Genomic DNA, 22295 nt, shown 5'->3' with positions numbered 1-22295 from the left:
TGTGAAGATGAAGAAATTAAGTTTAAGATGGAAGAGGGTAAATGAAGGCACGACAGAGCATAGGTGACTAGGAGGCCGCGGCAGCCTTTGCCAGTACTGTCCAGTGAGCAGCAGGGACAGAAGAGAACACACTATGAATTACAGCTGAAAAAATCACTATCCCGGGGCTGTGTTCTAGGTATCAGATAGTATTTTGAATCCATTTTCAGTCCTCACATCTTTTTAAGTGTTTCTGCGTTTCTATGTTTTCTGTTTTAGCTACGAAGATGGCCAAGTGGGAGACGCAAATATTAACACGCAAGAAGGGGGCATTCACAAAGAGATCCTCCGAGTCATTGGTAACCAGACCGCTACTGGTTAAAAGACCACACTGTTTAATTAACGTGATTCGAAAGCCTTCCTCGTGTTCAAAGCTGGATTTTGAACTGAAGAAGATGACAAAATAATTTATTGTTATTATAAACAAAATGAACCCTTTGAATACTGATTTTTTTTTCCTTAGCATTTCTAACTCTCTCCTTAAATACCTAAAATGGTACAAAATTTATCAATTGTAGGGTTATGAAATCTAGTAATAAAATTAAAACAGCACTTAAACTGAAGTTTGGGTTGCATACACAATAAACAGATTGAAAAAACAGTTTTGTGCTGATATTTTTATATTAAATTCTTTAATTGGACATTTGATATTATATACCAACATTTTAGGTTACCAAAATAAAATTGATAACACTTTCTATTGGCATCTAAAGCTGTCAGATACTTTGCAATAAGTATACTGTTTGCACATTCTGATGTGCAGTGTAATTAGTGGTATGAATATTCACATGTTTTGGGAGGGATAGTGCCTGTTCTACTTTTGGTTATAAAAAGAAATTAAGTCCTAGAAGCAGTGCTTTGTGACAAAGTATGTAATACACATACATGTACATTCATGCGTCAAGACGTGTAGCTGTACAGATATGTGTGTATATTCATACGTATATATTTTGACGAGAGATGGGATGTCATCACCATTCTATCCTCACTCAGTGAAAGAAAGGTAATACTCAGTAAACAGTAAACCAACACAAACCGGATTATGAGCCAAATTTATCACTATTAATTCACAAAAACTATTTGCAGATAATTTTTCTGTTTGCTTAAAGAAATATCCCACTGGTTACAGTTTAACTTATTTAAAGTGTTACCTGTAAGTCATAATTTGGGGACTGTAGGGCCGGGGGTGTAGCTCAGTGGCACAGCACTTGCCTGGCAAGCGTGAGGTCGTGAGTTCAGTTCCTGGTATCGAAAACAATTAATAATAATACTAATTTGGGGACTATAGAGGTCCTGGTGGGCCAAATCTATATTCAGATGATCTTACGTTTAAAAGAAAGGCCTCAGAATTGAAAGAAACAGTGTATACATTTTATTTTCTACAATGGAACATTTAAAACTTTATTTATACCACACCAGCATTTTATATTTGTTCATTTAATACCTCTGCTTAATTTTTTCATATTGAGAAAGAAAACAAACTTTAAAGTTTCTTTTATATTAAAAGAACACAAATAAGTTTATAGAGAACAGTAACACCAGCTCTCAGCATTTCCCTTTCAGAAATCCTGTGCTCATCACAATCTTTCTGTTTCTTTGAGTCCTAAAGTTATTCAGGTTTTAACTGACAGTGTTTATTTTCCTACTTTGTGTCTGTGGAATCAGACCATTCATGAAAGCAGTTTAATTACTGAGTCTGCCACTCTATTCAAACCCTGAATCAAAGCTCATATCTGATTGTAGTTTATGGAGGAAGAAAAAAATACAAATGTGTAATCATTTGCAAGTATAATGTGATAACTTTGTGTTTATTTCCTTTGGCATGAAAGGTGAGAAAAAGGTTATACACATTGTCAAGGGTTGAAGTTTAGGAAGTGTTTAATAATCATTTGTTTTTCTCATACTGTAAATAATTGATAGGCCACTTATTTTTGGAAAATGACCAGAAGAGGATGGGATGCTAATCATTTTGATAGTATCTGCCTAAAACGTCAGTCTGTTTTGATTGCTGCCTCTGAGTACAGGGCCAGTCTGAGGGACAGTGTCGGTGTCGAAGGACCGGTTTACTGTTCTGTGACTCCTTATCTGAAGACTTGGTGTGAGGTGAGGGGACAGTGTCCTGCTTTCTGCGAGGACTCCCCTAGTCTCCCAAATCGTTGTAACTATGTTTTGGAAACATTTTTAGGCAACAGAATCAGTTTTAATTCTGTGGGACATTCCATACGCGGCATCAACGTGAAGATGTCACATAGGATTTGGGAGCTATGGCTTCAGAGCCCTCACCTGGTGTTAGGCCTCTAGGCCCCGCCTCGGGAAGCTCTGTGAGTGCCACCCAGCACAGTTTAAAAGCCACCGGCCTAATCCATTCTTGTTTCCTTAACACTTGGGCGACCTGTAAAAGATACAGTATTGTATCTTTTACAGAATCTGAACTGGAAAGTAATTTGTAAGACTCAAGTGAAATTATTTAAGCGGAAAGAAAACTGATGGAATAAAAACTTTTGTCAACTTAAAAGTAGATTCGCCTGTCTGAAGGAGTGTGGCTAGCTCAATGCCCATTACATGTAACAGCACAGTTTACCTCTTTCATGATGCCTGTTAATCAGTAAGATGTCTTACAGCGATCACTAATTGAGTTGTAGAACAATACACAGAATGGTAGCTTTCTTTTCCAAAGTTGTGTTAGAACCTCTATAAGCAGTTGTTTCAAGGAGAGCTCATCTTTTCATTGAACTGTTGGAAATTAGGACTATTATGATAGGCTGAGGAAGATGCTTATCTTTTTATCTGAAGATGAACTGCTTTTACTGTTGTTAGTAAATGAATATAATGCTTCTGAAGTCCAAGCAGATCTTTAAAATTTAGAGACTTAAACACCATGCCTTGATCCAGTCACCCCATTAAAATGTTATGTTGATTTCTTTGATGGCTCCAAACATTGGACATTGTACTGTATTTTAATAATCATTGGAAACCTGTGCATTGATGTTTTGTAATTGCTGTGTTAATTGTGTAGCCATTGCTCCTAGCTAATAACCCAGCAAGCAGAGGCAAGTGTTTATTTTCATTTTTGAAGTAGAGGAAGAAGGTTCATGATTTATTAGTTCTCCTTTTTCTTCCTCCATTACTGGTTTTGTAAACATTTCCCTAGGAATAATTTGTCCTCTTTCATTGTGTAAAAGACAGGGAAATGATTGAACATTGGAGATAGGAAAAAAGTGTATGCAAATAACTCAGTACTGTAGAACGCATTATAGTAAGTCATTTTTGGTGTTGTAGAATACATTATACTGGAATAAGTTTTATATTTGTTGCTCTGTAAATCTCAGTCAGATATTGGATTTTTCAACTGTCATTTTAAAAGTACCATGTTCTAAAAGTTCCTGTCAAATGCTATGTAGTTTAACAAACTAACAATCCCAACAGTTGTTAATCCTGTCAGTGTTTCTCAGTGAAGAGTTCAGAGAAGAAATTCCTGAATTTTCTCTCTTTTGCTAAAAGAGGTCTTTACCATGCCAGTCTGTGAATCTCTAAATTAATATCACGAGCAAATTTTCACAGTACTTTATGTAATGAAAGAATTTTAAAACCCGTAATCTAAGGCATGGAGTTTCAGAAATTTTGATGAGAAATTCACCTCCCTTATAAAAGAGTCTGGATAACTTTCACCAGATGGAAATTTTTTGTAGAGAAGCATGTGACGCTGGACCATCTACCCTCTCTATAAATAAGATTTGCTGGTGGCATTTGAAAGCACATTTTAGAAACTTTATGACATTTTATTGTCCTGCAGGATTTTTCATTGCAACACTACCTCAAGACAAATAGACTGCTTGTTAAAGTAAACCGGATTTCTAGTGTAAGAAAAATTTCTAGTCAGTACGGTTTGTGCCGACTTATAGACAGTGGTCATCGAATAATTCACCAGTTAAGACCATGCCGGACACAGATGTTGTCAGTTACTTCTTGACTCTGCTCTAACGTGGATATTCCAGCCACTCGTGGTGAATGACATCATTGGCACCCAGTGAGTTATCTGAAGGGATTTCAAGTTGCAAAATTTGAAATTAGTTCTTTTTGAGATTGTTTTTCTTAAGTAGGCCAATTCTATGTGCATTCACCTACAGCCACAAATACTTGCCCACTCTAAAGTGTTAAAGGATTAAAAGACCTAACTGCTATGCCGGAATGGCAGATTGAACATTCAAGTATTTTGGCATTTAATACCTGCTAAATTTTTGCCAGATTATATATACATTTGATGTATATTATTACCGAGTAAATTTTTTGGGGGGATTTTGTACACACTATGAAATATAGGATAAGATTTTGTAGGGTAAAAGTATTTCAAGTAGTTTTTAGACAAAACATACCCATGAGTGTGAAGAAGCTGTGTTGAAGAATAGATTGCATTACACATTTACCAGTAAGTTGGTAAAAAATAGTGCTTATTTACATAGTCTACATAATTTAATGTTCTAAAAATAATTTTTTCAGTCTGCCCAAAATCTAATGTATCATTTGAGATTTAAAACTTGCAGCCAGTCCTTTATGTAAACATTAAGGTATGCCTATGTTTCTTTAACTACACAAACTTCTTTACATTTCTTGACTTTTGTGCACAAAATAGTATTGCAACCTGCTATTTAGCCTTTGGTGCCTTAGAGTTATTATAAATATTTAACAATATGTATATAATGTAAATACTGCCAAGAGATCACTAAGGCCAAATATTTTCTCTATTCACTTTTTATTGCACTTGCTTTTTATTGCTACTTGAGCCTCTTTTATCCAGCTTTGTAATAGTTCTAACATTGTAGCCAATGTAAATGTTTACTTTCAATAAATCTGAATTTGTTCAACAAATATGGTATATGCGGGCACTAATTTGAAGACCTGGGTAGGCCTTCGATATTCCTTTTAATGAATCTAGTTTCTGGGGACTACATATTGGAAGGTCTCAACAAACTAAAAATGATGTCCCTTTTTATTGTGAAAATACTTTTAAATTGGGGGAGGGAGGCACCCTTACCAGTTTCCCCCATCTAGTTGCAATACTGTTAACTGGTTGTGAGAGTGACATTTTAATTTCAAATTCCATCAGGAAGTATAGGATTGAAACAAAAGATCTTTGAGTGTTTTGATTCATAGCATTTAGCTGAACTGTATTGAACTTTTGAAATGTTTCTGACCTGATTAATAGGAAATGACTTGTAAAACACCACTTTTTTTTTTTTTACAAATACATCTTATTAGTTGAATAAGATATAAGTCCCTAAACAAGGTTATCTAAACACATTAATAGTAACTATTTTTGAGGTACAAACTTTATAGTCTCACAATAAATAATTTTTACTTATACATTTGTAGCTGAGAAACCGTAAACAGCAAACTTCTTACCGGGTTGATTTTAGTTACCCAAAAAATACTTGTTAAGAACCTAGAATATGTCCTGACAGTCACTATAGAACTGGAGAGTGTTAGGTTTTGTGTTGTCCTTAGGGAGCCTTCGATCTGTGAACATAAACAGATTTGGAAATAATTCAAGAATAGCACAATGCCAATGACAGTGAATGGAAAAAAATAAATGCAAACAGTGCTGGGGAAGAAACATGTCATCTACGTCACAGCAATTGAGAAAATACTGTGGCGGATCCATGATGATAGTGGTGCCCTCGGGTGGGTGCTCTAATCTCTTAGGACGCTAAAGAAAGTTTGCAGATTAAGGAAAATAGGCTTACAGATGCAGTGAGCTTGAGTGAACAAATAGAAGCTCTATTTTTAGGTGTTTTTGCGTGTGTTGTGAAATCTGCCCTTTCAATGATGTTTTGAATTTTTATATGAGTAGTATGTTATTCTTTTACACTTACTTCTTTACCACTTTTTACTATTCCTACACAAAAGTGATGCCTTCCAGCCCTTACACTGACTGCCCTGGTGCATTCTAGACTTTTTAACATATTTTAGGATAATGGAAATCAAGGCACCTTTGCTGTTGATCATACTTGTATTGGAAGATGCTTAATTTTTTGTTGACTTTTTTGCATTTTTGATACGTTTTAATGTTATCGCTCCACCCCACTGGCTTCTGGAGTCCTCATTTCTCCTGACCCTTACCTATTTTTTGTAGAGAAGATGGCCAGATTGTAGCCCTAACTTCCCGATTAATTTACTTCTCCAGTCCCCTTCCCCACTTTTAACAGCCACTGGCCAGGTTAACAAAAGCATGTGTTTTTCTGTTTTTTAAAAAGTTACATGTGCTGCTTTAAAAAAGAAATCTGAATTTGTTCAAGATGTGGGCACTGTTTGGAAGACTTGGGTGTGCCATAGATATTCCCATTTTTTTATGTATGGTGCAGGGGATCAAATGCAGGGCCCCACACATGCTGGGCGAGCACTGCACCTCTGAGCCCCACCCTAGTCCGCAGGCTGCCTTGCTGTAAGGCCCAGACTAGGAATCACTGAGAATTCTGTTGAGAAGCTGGCCTCTAATTTTATGTCCAGCTGCTGAGTCCCTCTATAACTATTTCAAGTAGCAATGACTTGTAGTTTGTATATAAGTCTGATACTTTCAAAGGTGTCAAACATGCAATTTAAAACATGTTTTTATTATAATGATTAATGCACTGTACAAATGAATGGGCTTGCTGTGGCATTTCCATACATGCGTGTGTACAGCCTCAATCCTTTCTGCTTTTCCTCCTACCCATTCCCATCTCCTCTCTATTCACCTCCTAACCCCTTCCCAAACGCCTGTTTTCAGGCCCTCTTAAAAACTCATGTGTTCTTAAATTCATATAAGAAGGTTATTTTATTAGGATTTATTTTATGTAAGGCTTTAGAAACAGTCTTACATAGATTGTCTAATTTTCCTCTTAAAATAACTCAGAAACATGTTAGTCTTAGATCACTTTTCCAGACCTAGCGACTGAGCTTCTGAATCTCACCCTTGAGCTTTCTAACCAACCAGGTTTGTCACCTCTGAGGTCCCAGGTTGGCAAAACAGTAGACTGTGGGAGGAGTCCCTGAAGAGAGCTGATTGCTGTACCAGGCCCTGTGAGGGAGACTGGAGAGACTGTTGGCTTTGGTTTTGTTCTAGAGAGCTTAGAAAGAAAGGAGTTGCCCTTCATGGAACTGGCAACTGAAAACTCACTGTCAGTCCTCAGATGAGTGACATCATAAGAGTGGGATTTTGAAAACTTGCTGCCTACTGTATTCAGAAAGTACTTCTCAGAGGCAGAAATCAAGATGAAGTGTTAGACATCTGTTGTGAATCTGACAGGAATGAAATTACAGAAGAGGAGCTGAAGAAGAGTGGCTATCAGGACAAGAGGATTTAGGGAGAACCAATTAGTAAGTGAGAGACCTAATTTATACATTAAGGGATAGTATCAGGTAGGAACCATTCATTTCTCTCAAGTTTCTATGGGAGCTCCATGGGTTCTCCTGCGTCTTTGGGTATCCAGAAGACTAAAGATAAATGGCTTGAAGTTATCTCTGCACCAAGAAGTCTGTGAGTCCACATTCAGCATGTGCAAGGGCAGTGTGCAGCAGGGAAACCCGAGAGACCCTAAAACTCCCTGCCTGGGATGATGACTTCTGTCTGTACTCAGCTTGGGAGATGCAGTTCAGGTTGGATGGCTCTAGCTCCCACCAGATGATCCCTAAATGCACAACTCTAGTTTCTCTCCCCTGAATTTCAGAATCACACAACAAATAATAGCAAGCAAACGTCTTTCTCTGAATGCTCCAAGGATGCCTCTGATACACTCTTAGTAACCCTACCCCCACCCTCCCAGTTCTCTTCTACGATGCCTCGCAGTGACCCAGTGAATGGTCACATTTTCCATCTGTTGACTCAAAGCTGGAGACAGGTTATCTCCTTTTCTCCCCTTAAATCAATTCCACCATCTAATCAATAGCCACTCCCATTAATTTCTTTTGTATGTCTTGAGTATGTTCATTTATCGTAATATCTTAACCTCTGTAACTTCTTTTGTTAAGTTTTATGTGGACTATATTTTTATAGTGGCTCTGCTTCACTGAGTTCAGTGCTATGTACTTGGAACAGATTCAGCTAGCACACACTGATGATGCCTTAAAATTGATAAAGTACTTTACACTTCTACAGAGAGTACCTTGAGGCCCATATCAGGTCAACAGGAAACAGCACATGTTGCCCTACACCATGACCCCTGCTACATAGGTGACTAGATATTTTTCATGTGGAAGCTGGCTCTACCCCCTCTCTGACCCCACCCATTCATGATGTCCAAGCTGAAGTGATCTAAAATGTAAACCTGATTTTGCATCTCCCTTAGACATCTCCCAACTTCTCAACTTAATAAAAAGTTGTCCTGCCTTAGCCTTCACGATCTCACTGCTGTGTTCCTCTCTTCTCTTATTTTCCACAACCCTCTGTACATTCAGCATTGGGGTCACGGGAGTTATTGGCAGTTCTGAGAACAGCCCAGTGTTTTTCCGGTTTCCCCACATGTATTTTCCTCCTGTTCTGCTCCCCAACTTCTCCCTCTCTTGGCCCTCCATCTCTTTTCACTTCTGGACCTTGTAAGTCTTTCTAGAATCTCTAATTACGATGGCTTGAAGAGGAAGGTAAAGATTGTAAACACCTTCTTTCTGAAGTGGTACTTACAATGCTCACTTAACACAGTACTGAGAAGGTTTTTCAGTTCGCCTCCTCTTTCCCCCTGCTCAGCCCTTGTCCACACCACCAGGGACAGATTCTTTCCAGTACTTGGTGCTTGACACTCGGCTCCGCACACATGCAAGCCTCAAAAGGGTCAGTAAGTGGGACTAAAGCTCAGAATCTTCATGGTGTGTCTTCTAATTGGCACTCAGTGTATTCATAAATCTGACTCCCCATTGGAGGAAAATATAACAAGCCAAAGCTATGGCATCACCTTCATCACCGTCATCACCCTGAGCTCCAGCTCCAGCTGTCACCTGTGCAGAAAATACAAGAGTTCCCAGGTGTCAGGAGCAAGTGTCTCTGTCTAACTTGAAGTAAATATTTCCATCTTAACTTTGGATTAAGCAGTACTCGGACTGGAAGGTTGTTTCAAGGGCCAGAATGAAGAAAGTTGGATACTTAAAAATTTATAATTTAATGCCTATAATTTGCTTAAACGAAGGATCATTGCTTTGCTAAATAATTACCTTTAAATAATGAGCTTCTTTAGCATATTTAAGACTCCATTTACAGGTCATTAACTACTTGGCACACAAAAAAGTGAGATACTTTAAACTATAGTACTAATATTGCCAATAAAAATAAATCAATGATGGAATTAAACATACCTATAATTATAAATCAGTGAGCAAATGTTTCCTTCCAAAGGAATTACATTCTTCTAACATGGTGTAAAATGTAACAAACATGAATTTTATTGTGTATACTCCCCTGTGACATCTGCCTTAATTTTTGCAGCTCTGTAGTTGGGAACATTTCTTCTGTTCTTTGTGTGTTTCCTGGTTAACTTCTGGGACACATATTTCTTAATAGTTTAAGGTTATATAGCAAAGTCAATTTTCTGGTTCTACTATACAGAAGCCCTGGAGTGGGTTAGCTTTCTGCAGTTTATTATATGGAATCTTTTTCTGTAAGTTGCTGCCTCTCTCAAATGTAACTAACGTAAGCTCCAACCCACGTACCCTCAAGTATGTGAGCATTTCCTCAGCCACACAACCATAAAAGACGCCTCCGTGTTCCAAACATCAACAACACTTTGTAGGTCTCTTAAAGCTATGATGTAAGTTACCACTGTTTCTAGGGCTGTCCGTGTAAAACATTACATTCTAAAAACTACAGTCTACCATCGACCATAATCCTTGTTAACGTTGTGCTTCACTGTATAAATTTAACCTGCTAACCATTCAGTGTTTAATCTTTTAAAACCTTTCTGCAGTCTTTACATTTCATAAATATTGAAGAAAGTGACAAAAAATGATCCTGGCCACTTCAGAAAGAAGGTGTTTACAATCTTTACCTTCCTCTTTAATATGCTGTCCGTCTATCCCAACTTACCAGGAGCTGCTGGTGAGCTTCACACAGTAACACTTTCATGAATACCAGATCCACCACTTTCTTTCAAACCATATGGGAATTTTCTTAAGTTTGTTGAGGGTTGAAGAAACTACATTGGAGGTGAAGCAAGATACTAAGCTGTGTGGTAACATTCAGAAAACAGCTGACATTGTATAGTCCACTTTTTAACATACAGTTTTTAAACATACATGTAAACTGACATTAAATTTCATAATCATATTGTGTATCTCTTAACTAAGGTCAGATATGTTGTGTGAATCTGAGAATGAGTGCCTGGAAGAGTATCAGCACATTTTCCCATCAAAATAGCATGCTGGTCTCTTACCCAGCACCTCATTTCTCCACCCAGCAACCTCCACTATCAAAGTCACCATGTTTAGGGGCTGGGGATTTAGCTCAGCGGCAAAAGCGCCTGCCTGGCAAGCGCAAGGTCGTGAGTTCGGTTCCCGGTACAGGAGAAAAACCAAAAAAAAAAAACAAAGTCACCATGTTTAAAACCGTCTCTGGTGCCTACCGCATCCACTCAGTCCCCAAGAATGTCAAGCATCCTGCCACAGTAACCCTGACGCCCTGAATGGCGACGATATTTGTCATCTCAGGGGTTCTGTGCTAGTCAAAACATTATTTTTAAGTCTAAAAAATAAATCAACCTCTGGCAAGTGTTCTGTAGAAGCTCATCTTCCATCTTCAAGACATAGATTTGTATTAAAAGAATCTACAGTCTATAAAAATATGATGCATACCGTCATAGGTTGGGTACGTTCAGAGACAAAACTTTTTCCTGAGCCTTGAAGACTTTATCAAGATACCCTGTTCAGAAGATTCTGCGGTTTCTGTTACCGTACAGGCCATGCCTCCAAGAATAGCATTTGATCCTTCTATGGAGAAAGAAAAGTTTTCCCTCTTTATGTATGACAAAATCATTTACCTTTTAGTTCTAGGCAAACCAGAGTCTTTATTAATTCTGAATCCACCAAACACTGAACACTATCATTCTATGCCTTTCCTCACTCTGTTTTTGATTTGAATCATTCTACCCATTCTCCCTGTCAGATCAGTTGATTTTCATCTTCTTTCCTTAAGTCTCAGAGGAAATTTTATCTTTTCTCTGCAGCCTGTCGCCACCTGTATTCTCTGTTCTGTATAATCCCATGGTTACTAACTCAAACACTTCTAAGGGGCCACCACGTTCTCTAATAACAGTACCCAGTTTGTCTTATTTCTCCTACTAGACCGGAAGCTCCTTTGGGGAACAAACTATATTTTTAAAAAATTCTTGATATCTTCTAGTACCTCAAGTAAATTATCAGCAAATATTTGCTTCTTAATTTTTTTATTGGTACATTTTTAGATATACATAGTGATCACATTCATCACAGGGAATTTGTACCTGTATGTGATATATCTTCATTCTTCTTTTTTACCCAAGCCCCTCTCCTCCCTTCAATTCCACTTCTCCTCAATTACAAATGATTTGTTTCCATTTTTTTTCTTCTATTCCTTTTTTTTTTACTGCTATTGCCTCTAATCATCATCATTAGGGAGAAATTCACTGTTTGAGCTTCAGTTAAGCGACTCATTAAGACAGATTTTTTTTTTTTTTTTTTTTTTGAGACAGGGTCTTGATATGTAGGTAGTTCAGAGAATTCTCTAAGTAACTCAGGCTGGCCTCAAACTCGTGACAGTCCTGCCCTAGCCTACCAAGTGCTGGGATTGCAGGCATGCACCACTGTGCCCAGCTAGAAAAAGTTTTTTCTGAAGCTATTTGGTGAAAAATTATATGAAGTTCCTCAATTCTTTAGGTGTCCATATAGCCAGCTTGCTTGCTTCTCTCTTTCTTTCTCTCTTCTTTTTCTTTCTTTCTTTCTTTCTTTCTTTCTTTCTTTCTTTCTTTCTTTCTTTCTTTCTTTCTTTTCTTTCTTTCTTTCTCTTTCTTCTTTCTCTCTTTCTCTCTCTCTTTCTCTCTTTCTTTCTTCTTTCTTTTTCTTTCCCTTCTTTTGTTCCTCCCTCCCTCTCTCCCTTCCATCCTTCCTTTTGCTTTTTCTTTTCCTCCTCCCTCCTGCTTTCCTTTCTTTTTATGTACTTGCAAAAGGGGAAGGGGAGAGGCTCCTAATAGGTTGAAGTATTAATAAAAGAAAAAAACAGAGAAAACCAAGAGTACCCGTTGTTTTCCTCTGTTGACACAGGGAGAGGTGGGCCCCAGGAGAGAAGTTCAGAGGCTGTGTTTCATTCCATACACAGCCCGCAGAGGAACAGAGCTCAGAACAAAAGCAGTGGTGATGGCTGAGGGAGAACAAGGAGGCCCCTGGATAAGCCAGAGCCCTCTGACACCAGCTAGAGCATGAGGAGAAATGTACTTGTCTTCCCTCTCTGCACATGCTCCGTGCTGACCTTAACTGTGTCCTTCACTGCTCACGTTGTTTTTTATAAACAGTAGTGAGCTTTTCTTTCAGTGTTTAGTAGCTATTTGGTTTTTCTCCACAGCTCTGCTGCTATTTCTTTCAAATCACTTAGCTATTCAGGTAAAAAAAATACACGCACATTTGTCTACTGTTTTTCATTTTATCTGTATTCATAAGCATTTCCCTCAGCACGATGATAACCACAGTTCTACCCACACCGCCACCTCCACAACTGCACTCAAAACATGTGTTGACATGTTGTCAACAGCGTCAGTCTGGAGGGTGACAAGGTGAAAGGGTCCCTCTATTGGGTTGCCACACTGCTGACAGGGTGTCATCATCTTAGGAGATGCAGACAAAAGGCAAGCGAATGAGCACAACTTAGGAATCCAGGTAACCAGCATGATCGTCTGTGTGACCAGCAGACTTCACAGTAGCGGCACAGTCTAAGGGAAATGTTCAAAGGCAGTGATGGCGACTGACATTCGCTGAAGTTGGCAAAGAGAAGACATTAAATACTGAGTCCAGGCTACAACGTACCACTTCTCTTCACAACAGAACTATCCAGCGTTATCAGTTTGTCAAAGGAAACTTGTAATTAATGCCTTTGTTAGCCCGTTGTTTTCCTAGAAAGTGCAGGGCAGGGCAGTAGGTGCAGAGCAGGCATCAGATTCTATAATTGATTTCACTGGTCCCCCCACCCTGGTTTCTAGGCTCTGCATAATTAGACTTCTCCCCTCAGTCTAACTTCACTCCCACCATCTCCCTCTCTCACCATGCTGAGTTCAGGTCTCATGTCCAGTCAGCATGCCAGGAGCCCTGTCACTCTGGTAAGGAACCACGTTATCTCACGTGCTCAGAAGGTCCTCTTCTTCCTTCCTCTGTCTCTCATCTCCTGGCTGTATTTGCTACTGTGGCATTGAATGGCCATAGAGGTGAAGATGCCAGAGTCTTTGTCCTTTATCAATGTGAGGTCTCCGCAGTGCTTACTAATAAGAAAATGATGATAACACTACATACAGTATATCCCCTTCATCTCATAACTCACTTCACTTAATAACTTTGAAAAACCTTGGATATTTATTGCTCTCTCCAGTGTATGTATTAGAAGACTAAACGAGAAAAAAGCCAGGATTTGGCCAACGTAGCATCGTCAGTGGGTAGTGGAACCAGGCCTCTCTGACTAAAATTCTTCACTGCTCTGCAGTTTGCTCTCCACCCTCTCCTCAGAACTGTTCAAGATGCAGAAATAGTTTGTATGCAGTGTTCATGGACACTCTTCATCTATGCTTTTTGAACAAGAATGACCCAGAAAAGACCTTGGCTAGTGAGAGAATCCCTATAGAAATGAAAGGAACAGCTGCTCATATAAATGCTACTCACAACACTGACAGTGTTGCCAACAAGTTCAGCAGACTCTTGGAAACATCTGCTTCAGAAGAGCTGGAGACCAATTCTGAGGTCCAAGCAGTGCATGGGTTGCAAAAGGGAAATTGAGAATATTGAATGCAGTGTATACAAAGACTGTTGAAAGAGAGTGTGTCTTATAAAATACAACAGAATAAAGCCTGGAAGCTGTCACAGTAATTCACATCCACTGGAATACAGTAATATTGACAATGCTCAGTACTCAGCCTTGGGATGATAGCATACCTACATGGTCTAAGGCAAAACATCAAAGAAAATGCAGTATATATAAAGAAGGTAGAGAGCCACAAGTAAAGTGGGAGCCATACTCTGTTCACTTGGTACCCAGCTCTAAACCTGCCATCCAAAGTGTTCTCTCAGGGGCTGGGGATTTAGCTCAGTGGCAAAAGTGCCTGCCTGGCAAGTGCAAGGTCATGAGTTCGGTTCCCGGTACCGGAGAAAAACCAAAAAAAAAAAAAAAAAGTGTTCTCTCATTAACCAATTTGTCAGAGTTCTGGCGCTAACCACAAGGTCATAAAGATTGCTTATTTTGTATGATTTTATTCCTTTCATCAGTTCGGGCTATCAAGAGTATATTGCCCAACTATTATGTGGAATTATACAGCAATACAAAAATGAAACAATGGCATGCTCATACTGTTCATGAATTTAGAGAAATTTTTTTCTGATTTGTTCACCACTGTGCCAGTTCTGGGCATTTTGGCCTTCAGATCCTTTCTGCACTTTTCTGCCACTCGGCGCTGTACCTCTGAGGGCGATGCACCTACGGACAGGATTTCTCCTTCCTCTTATTAGCTGGCTTCCAAATGGACTTGAATCGTGGGTACTAACAACACACCGGAAAACAGGAGAAAGGAGAGACCGAGCATTTTTCCCTCGGTTTGTTTGCTCCTCCTGGCTCCAGCTGACCACAGGGAGCCATGGTTCTGGTTTCCAAAGGGCGACCCCAGCCCTGGGCCTCTTCTCACGCTGCCGCTTGCAGTCTCTCCTCTTCGGATGATGATGGTCTTCCAAAATTACACATTTCTGGGCTGCTCTTTGTGTTCTGTTTGATTCCAGTCTCCATCTCCTGAGTTACTGATGTCATGTGTTAAATGCCCTCTGTGGTAAACACTCAGTGTTTTCTATTTCTAGACCCTGATTAATACAACTGTCCTCTTCCTTGTGTCTAGACTAAAGACTACTGCATATGTATTTGTGAGCCTATCACATATTTAAACGAATTAATTAATGTGCAAATTATTGTAATCTATACATTATGAATGATAAAATGGATATTCTCTACTAGAAAATGGAAGAAAAAGTATTTCTTGCTATGTTTTGGGTGTTCAGAAAACAGGTTTTAAAGAAAATTGGTCAGAGCAGTAAGTTATGTACTTCCCACATAACAGAGACCATAAGAAAAAGAAGGATCTGAGAGTTCAGGAACTGCTCAGTATTTCTTCACGAGCATGGTATAAAGTTGCTGTCATGGAGCAATAAAGTTAAATTAGAAGCTGATCAGGTCTGGACCACAGGGGCCTCATGTTCCTACTAAGCAGTTTAGATTTATCCTGAAGAACCATTGGAAGATTACAAGCAAGGAAGTCACAGAAGCACACTTGCAGAGACCTACCTGATAGCCATTATATTCCCATTCTCCAAAAACAAGCATTTCATAGTCACTTAGTGCCTATTTAAAAATTGGATTTTGTCACAATTCCCTGTAACATTTCATCTGGTTAAAACGATGTGCAATAGCAATGGATGCTTCAGTTTGAGGGTGCTTTTGTGCAGACCCATTGGATGATCCCCTGAGGTTTTATGCTGCTTCATGACAGTAAACATCAACTGCCTTTTGTTTTCTTTTTACCCACTGATGCATCATCTTACAGTGTCAGGGCTGTGCTTCTTCACTGACTGCCAGAGGGCTGCACCGTGACAGCTGCCTAACACACTGCAGGACTGCCATCCACAGACGAGGTCTGTGTAGATGACAGAAAAGAAGACTGCAAGATTATCAGGAAACTGTACCTTTTTACAACTGTGTTAGTGGGGAGCATTTGCTCAATACACATTATAACTCCGGCTACCGGAAGGAAAGCCTGAGCATTCGTTGCCTGTGCTTGTAGAAGAGTACAAGCAAATGGGGATGACTTGGACCTGGGAGGTGCAGAGGTGCTGGTGCTGCCTGCTATGAAACGAGCTTTTAAAATATTTCATTTTTTTCTTACCCCTCAAACTTTAGAGATGACGGGTTAAAGGCTCAGTCCATGCCTTGGGAAAATCTAAAGTTGGACTCAAAGTCTTCACAGCTTGCTCATGTGAATGGCCACCTGTACCTCCTGGTTCCCAGGGCCTGCTCTTTCTCCTGTACAATGAATGGTTACCCACGTACATGGCTGTCAGTCACTTCCTCATTGTGCACACACGTGAGTCCAAGCACAGGGCTGAGTATGAGTGACTTCTACTCCCACGTTAACGAAGTCTTAGGTCCTTTCTACCATTTGTAGCTAGGCTTTCCTCATTGGCTTTTCAAGGATATCCATGTGGTGATATTTCAGCTCCTTCACTATGCAAGGAGTCTAAATGATACAATTTCCAGCTTCCTAAATGAGTACCTCTTTCTTTTAGCTCATCCTCCAAAGCCTCATTCATTTAAATGAGCAAGAAACTGGTCAAAGAAGTCAAGCCAGCACAAGTGGCCAACACAGTTGGTCTCACCACTGAGGTTACTGCTACGGTTTCAGTATCCTTGGGTCCTGGGATCCCTGAAAACCTGGTGAGAAGATTGGATGCTCATAGCAAGTTAATTCATCTAGGAATAGAGTTGTGCATACAATTTTGGGAGGTGCTGGAATTTTCTAGATTCATGGGGCTGGCCCAGCTTCGTGAGGTCCATGGACCCGTTTTGGATGGGAATCTTGTACCACTGGCCCAGCCACTCCTCGTTGTTACACGAGTTGAAAATGCATGTGCAAAAGCATGGCTGCAAAATGAAAGCTAAATCTTCTGGAGACAAATTCTTAGTTTTTTCTCACCTGAGTTGTCCTTTATCTTCATTTCCCTTTCATTCCTGAAGGATATTTTTATCAAATGTCCTAGAATTATAGATTAACATTTTTGTTTCATACTTGAAAATGTTTGGAACTTCTGTCTGGCCTTCATGGTTCATATGAAAAGACATCTTCTATCATTCAAATTGTTTATCTTTCATATGTAAGGCACTGATCTTTAGTTGCTTTCATTCTTCCTTCTCCCTCCTTCCCTCCCTCTTCCTCCCTTCCTCTTCCCCTTTTCCGTCTCCTTCCCTTTATTCCTCCCTCCTTCCCTCTCTCCCTTCTGTCCTTCCTTCCTTCCTTCCTTCCTTCCTTCCTTCCTTCCTTCCTTCCTTCCTTCCTTCCCTCCTTCCTTCCAAGACGAAGTCTCACTATGTTGCCCAGGCAGCCCTTACACTCCTGAGCTGAACAATCCTCTTGCCTCAGCCTCCTGAATATCTGGAACTAGTACAGGTGCACATCCCTGTGCTTGGCTTACTTTCAAGATTTAAAAAGATTTTTTTTTTTTTTTTTTGTCTTTACGTTTCAGAAATTTGACTGTGCTGTGACTTGGTATGGGTTTCTTTGCACTTGCCCTGTTTGGGGTTTGTTTTACTTCTCCAACCTGTAGGATTCTATCTGTTGCCAAATCTGAAAGATTTTCAGCCATCCACAGTAGCAAGTGGACACTTAGCTACTACTTAATGAGAAAGGATATTTCTGGCTCCCACGAGGCCTCTGTTGGTGTATCCTTTGCTGGAAAGGGTAGGGATGCCTTGTTACTGATCTCCATATAACCTCCACTGAAACCATAGAAGGGGTAATGATGGAAGCCCTGACTCCAATAGGCATCCCCTGCCTGACCCCAGCCGGGAGTGAAAGGGACACTTCATCACTGCCAAAGGGAGCACAGGTCTAGCTCTCCGCTAGGTCTTTTTTTTCTCCCTCCCTCTGGTTAGGGGAACCGAACTCACGACCTTGCGCTTGCCAGGCAGGTGCTTTGCCGCTGAGCTAAATCCCCAGACCCCTCTGCTAGGTCTTTGTGACATGGTTCTTGACTAGGACAGAGGAGAACTACAACTTCTCTCTCTAGGCTGCTCCTTTCCTTGTCCTGTGACTGCAGAGAGTGGGCTTTGGTGTGGATTTTTTCATGTCTGTTTATTGATGATTCCAGATTACTGGCCTCGTTGGCTGCTATGTCCGGAATACACAAGAAAAAGAAAATCCAGGAAAACTAAGTTTTGCTCCTTAGGTTCCCAAGTCTCCAGCTTTCCTCTTTCTACCGTTCATGGACTCAGGGTTTGTTTTTTGTATAATACCTGGTGTTTTTAGTTGGATTTGTGGAGGAATTAGGAAAATATGTCTACTTCATTCCCTGCCTTCTGGGACGATGCATTTATTTCCTACTTTTCTGAAATTTTAGTTCTTTTCCAAATGTTGTGTTTATGATCTTTTCATATTTACTTATTGAGCTGTCAGAGCTACTTTTACTATCTATTTATAGTTTCAGGTTATTAATCATGTCATATTGGTTGCAGATACTCTGTCAGCAACTTTCATTTTGTGTGATAGACTTTAATTTTGTTTGTACTACTGGTAAATGGGAGGATTAACATGTAGCCCAGTCCTTTGTGATTTTTTGCTTACATCAAGCTTAAACAGCCTTTCCTTATCCAAATATCAAATACACACTTGTCCTGATTTTCTTTTATATCTTAAAAATGACTATCAGTTTTTTCTACTTTTCACTTTTATCTATCCAAAATTAATTTTTGAGCATGATCTCAGAGGACAGAATTTTTTGAACTATGATTTAAGGAAAGGAATGTTACAGTATTAAAAACTTGAAAATATGTCCAAATGGCCTCAATCTAGTTCAGATTTTCTATGTAAAACTAGACTGTGACATTTACTTAGAACTTGAGTCAACAGCCAGCACCAGCCCCTCCTAACAATGTACCTGCATTGCTCTCAGGTCCTGCTGAAGTTGATGAGGATAGTACTTTGCATGAGCTTTTGGCTGTGTGCTTTGGTACCTCTAGGAAAATGGCTGGGCTGAAAAGCCTGTGTGGATGAGGAGAAGGTATAGAGCTGGACTGTCAGAAGACACTGGTTGAGGTATCTCATGAACTCTCCTATCATTCAACAACTATTGTATCATTCAATTCTCATTCAAGATCAGAAATTAGCTCTGGTAAAATATTAATGAAGTGATTTATTTCCAGTGTCTTGATTCAAATTTAGCCAAGATTTGAATGACAAACAAGCATGTATTATGGCTCCTATGACTTCCCTCAAAAATGGTAGTCTTTTCTAGGTACTCTAGAGTTGGCCAGAGTCATTCATTCTATTTTCTTGGAGGCCAGGGGATGCTGTCACTGTGTCAGAGATACTATGGCCCAGGATGGTGCAGCCACGTTGAGACACTGGAACGGATTCCATGGTAGTAGACATACCACTGAGAACATGTCACTTAGTGCTATCTGCCATGGCTCTTTGTCCCCACTACCTATGCTTCTAAGTTTTCATCAAAGCAATAGATTCAATTAAACAACAAAAAGAGAGAATTCATGATTTTATATCAACAAAGATAATTCAGAAATGAAATCACAAAAGAGAAGCTCATTGTGGAAGGAGGACAGTTAAGAGTTCATGGAATCCTGGGAGATATTTGTAGAGTACATTAAGTTTAAAAAAACCAAGACACAAAAGAACATGCTTAGTGTATTAGGAAACAAACACGAATTACTGCAGTAACCTTCAAGTTTCCTTTGTTTCTTCTAAATCTTATGGAATGTTGCAAATTTAGGAAATATCTGAAAATCACATTTAAAACTTTTTTATCAATTAAAGAAGGGTAATCATACAAAAGAAGAAACTACTTTCATGTCCTTTGTTGTTAATTCCCTGGAGTTACAGACCTGCTGATTTTAGAGTAGGGTTTATGTGGTCTAGTTCTACAGCAGTAAAATATAGCTTTATTGCAAGTTGCCTCATCATTGCCTGAACTTTTATTGCCACAACACCCCATGGTGGATTAAAAATAAGTCAAATGTTATATGCTTTATAAATTTCAGCATCATTTCTAAGCAATGCCCAGAGAGAGAAAAGCTCAGGATAAAAGGAGCTTCTGTTACTTCCCAGAATAGTCCTTTGCTTTCTCTATGCTGCTAGAGGGATGTTTACACCGAGAGAAATCAGAAAACACCAGCAGGGGAGGTCTGCTTCTTAGGGGAGTTCTTTTTACAGAAGCATTGTGCCAGAAAACTCAAGTGACAGGATTCTTTAGGGCCAGCGAGAGGCTTCAGTCATGCCAAGAAGTTGCTGGAAGAAAACCCAGAAGCATTCTGTTTCCAGGGAATAGGTTGGTACTGATGGAAGACAAAAAGGAGAAACTTCTTAAGTAATTCATGAAAAATAAAAATAAATGCCAAGGCTGCCCCTGAACACATATATATATATACAGCCCTCCGGGGTGGGGAGGCTGGAGTAAAAAAGGATATTAGGCAAACGAAGTAAGTAGTGCTCGGGAGTCAGAGGAGAGTTGAACACTAAAAAAGAACAAAAAGGAGGAGGGAGAAAATGTGTGATGCTAGGTCCCACTCATGCCCTCACGGCTCAGGGTAGAGAACATGAGTACATCGATCAGCTCTTTCTGACAGAGCTGATATTCTTATTAGCCTGTGAAAATTCCTTGCATGTACATGGTAGAAAGAATCTTAATAGGAAAGCCGTGTATATTTTATATTTATGAGGCAAACATCGCATTTGCTACAAGTCTTGGTTAAAGATTATAATAAAGATTTATAAAATTTGGGATACTGATGTGCAAACTCACATGACTGAACTGATGTCCAGAGAACACCAACCCACTCTCCAGGAGAAGGGAAGGAAAAAAATCAGGCACCCCAAAGACAGGCTTCATACTCCTATGCCTTGTTATGCTGCTTCTGAGAATATTATTACCACCAGCACACCTCACAGATAACATATGAAGGCTCACAGACTCCAACTTTACTAGTGGCCAACTTTGCTAGGAAATGGAGCACAAGTTCTCTACTTCCCTGACCTCCCATCAGGTTTAATATATTTATACTCACATTTTCTCAATTGCTTAACTACACTGAGAAAACCCACCCTAGTGCCACTGCTCCTGTCACTACCTTAGAAAGGGACAGTCTTCTGGTATTGATCAGTTGGCACCAGTGACAGAACACAGCAAGTTCTCACCCCTGTGTTATGTCAGCTTTCACTGAGGTCATGCGAACTCTATAGCGGGTCTTTTCTTCTTGTGTTCCCTGATGGGTAATTTACATGGCTAACTAGTTCCTCTATTAAAAACATGCACACAAATTTTTTCCAGTAAAACTACACTGTGTATTTTTAGTTTAGAAAAATGAAAGGGGTAATGTAAATTTTCCAGATCAGTGTTTCTCTAAGAAACATTTACCTACCATTTTTTTCCAGCTTGCTTCACTGTGTTTCCCTGTTGCTGTAATCCCTGAATACCATTAGTATGCGGAATCGTGTTGCTGTTCACCTGGCCTTCTTGCGGGAGTGTTCTGCTATGTGCAATTTTATCATTCCGCTGTTGATGTGCCCATTAGATTTCTCAAATGCTAACGCTGTATCTGTCACAGGAACATTTCAATCATAAAAATAAATATTGGAGGCTTGGAGCTTCAGAAGTAATCAAAGAGATACTTCTCTTAGGAACTTCTTTCAACTTCAAAAGTATTCATATTTCTATTGGATTGAACTGCTTTTCACAAAGAGAGGGTAGAAGCAAGAGTAAATTACGTTTAAAGAAGTTTTTGTCTTTTCTTCTTTTCTTTTTATTTCTGAAAGCAATTTTTTCCCTAACAAGGTTTTACTTATTATCCTTTGAAAATTTATTATTTGCTGTGCATTGAAGGACAAAGTTGACAAATATGTTTGGTTTCATATGATTGGATTTTTTTCTTACCTAAGGTTACACAAGTTGAATTTCTAATACAGCATCTTTTTTCTTTCTTTTAGTCTTTTGCTTTGAACAAAAACAAAAGCACGACAACAAAAAAAGGCAAGATTGTATCTTCAGGTTTTAAAGTGTACTGTGGTTATGCTCCTGCACCAAGTGGAACTTTCCACAAAATGTAAGAGTGCCTAAGGCCAAGTCTGGTGTGGCTTAAGGATGAGACCAGGGTTCCTGGGCTGAGACCTTTTATTCCTTTCTCTGCTTCATACCCTCTTGACCTCCTCAGGTTGTGTCGTGGGCCCATGGCTTTGTATACTTCTGAGAATTTTGATGTGGAGAGCACAGAAAAGTCTCAATATGTGAATGTGGATGGGTTTTACATGGGT

At 39.5% G+C, this 22295-nt stretch overlaps 1 protein-coding gene across 1 annotated transcript in view; it reads left to right on the top strand.

Annotated features, from left to right (window-relative positions):
• Positions 1-640, top strand: part of Parp8 (poly (ADP-ribose) polymerase family, member 8) — a gene marked incomplete at its 5' end in the record, with an annotated part of 184106 nt that extends 183466 nt beyond the window's left edge. The window contains 1 exon segment of the mRNA XM_013518449.1: positions 259-640. Within this exon segment, the coding sequence (XP_013373903.1) occupies positions 259-361 (103 nt within the window).
• Positions 641-22295: the final 21655 nt, after the last annotated feature.

Source organism: Chinchilla lanigera, unplaced genomic scaffold, assembly GCF_000276665.1.
Source record: "Chinchilla lanigera isolate Chin_1 unplaced genomic scaffold, ChiLan1.0 scaffold00045, whole genome shotgun sequence".
Taxonomy (NCBI): Eukaryota; Metazoa; Chordata; class Mammalia; order Rodentia; family Chinchillidae; genus Chinchilla; species Chinchilla lanigera.
This window is presented reverse-complemented; position numbering and strand designations above follow the sequence as displayed.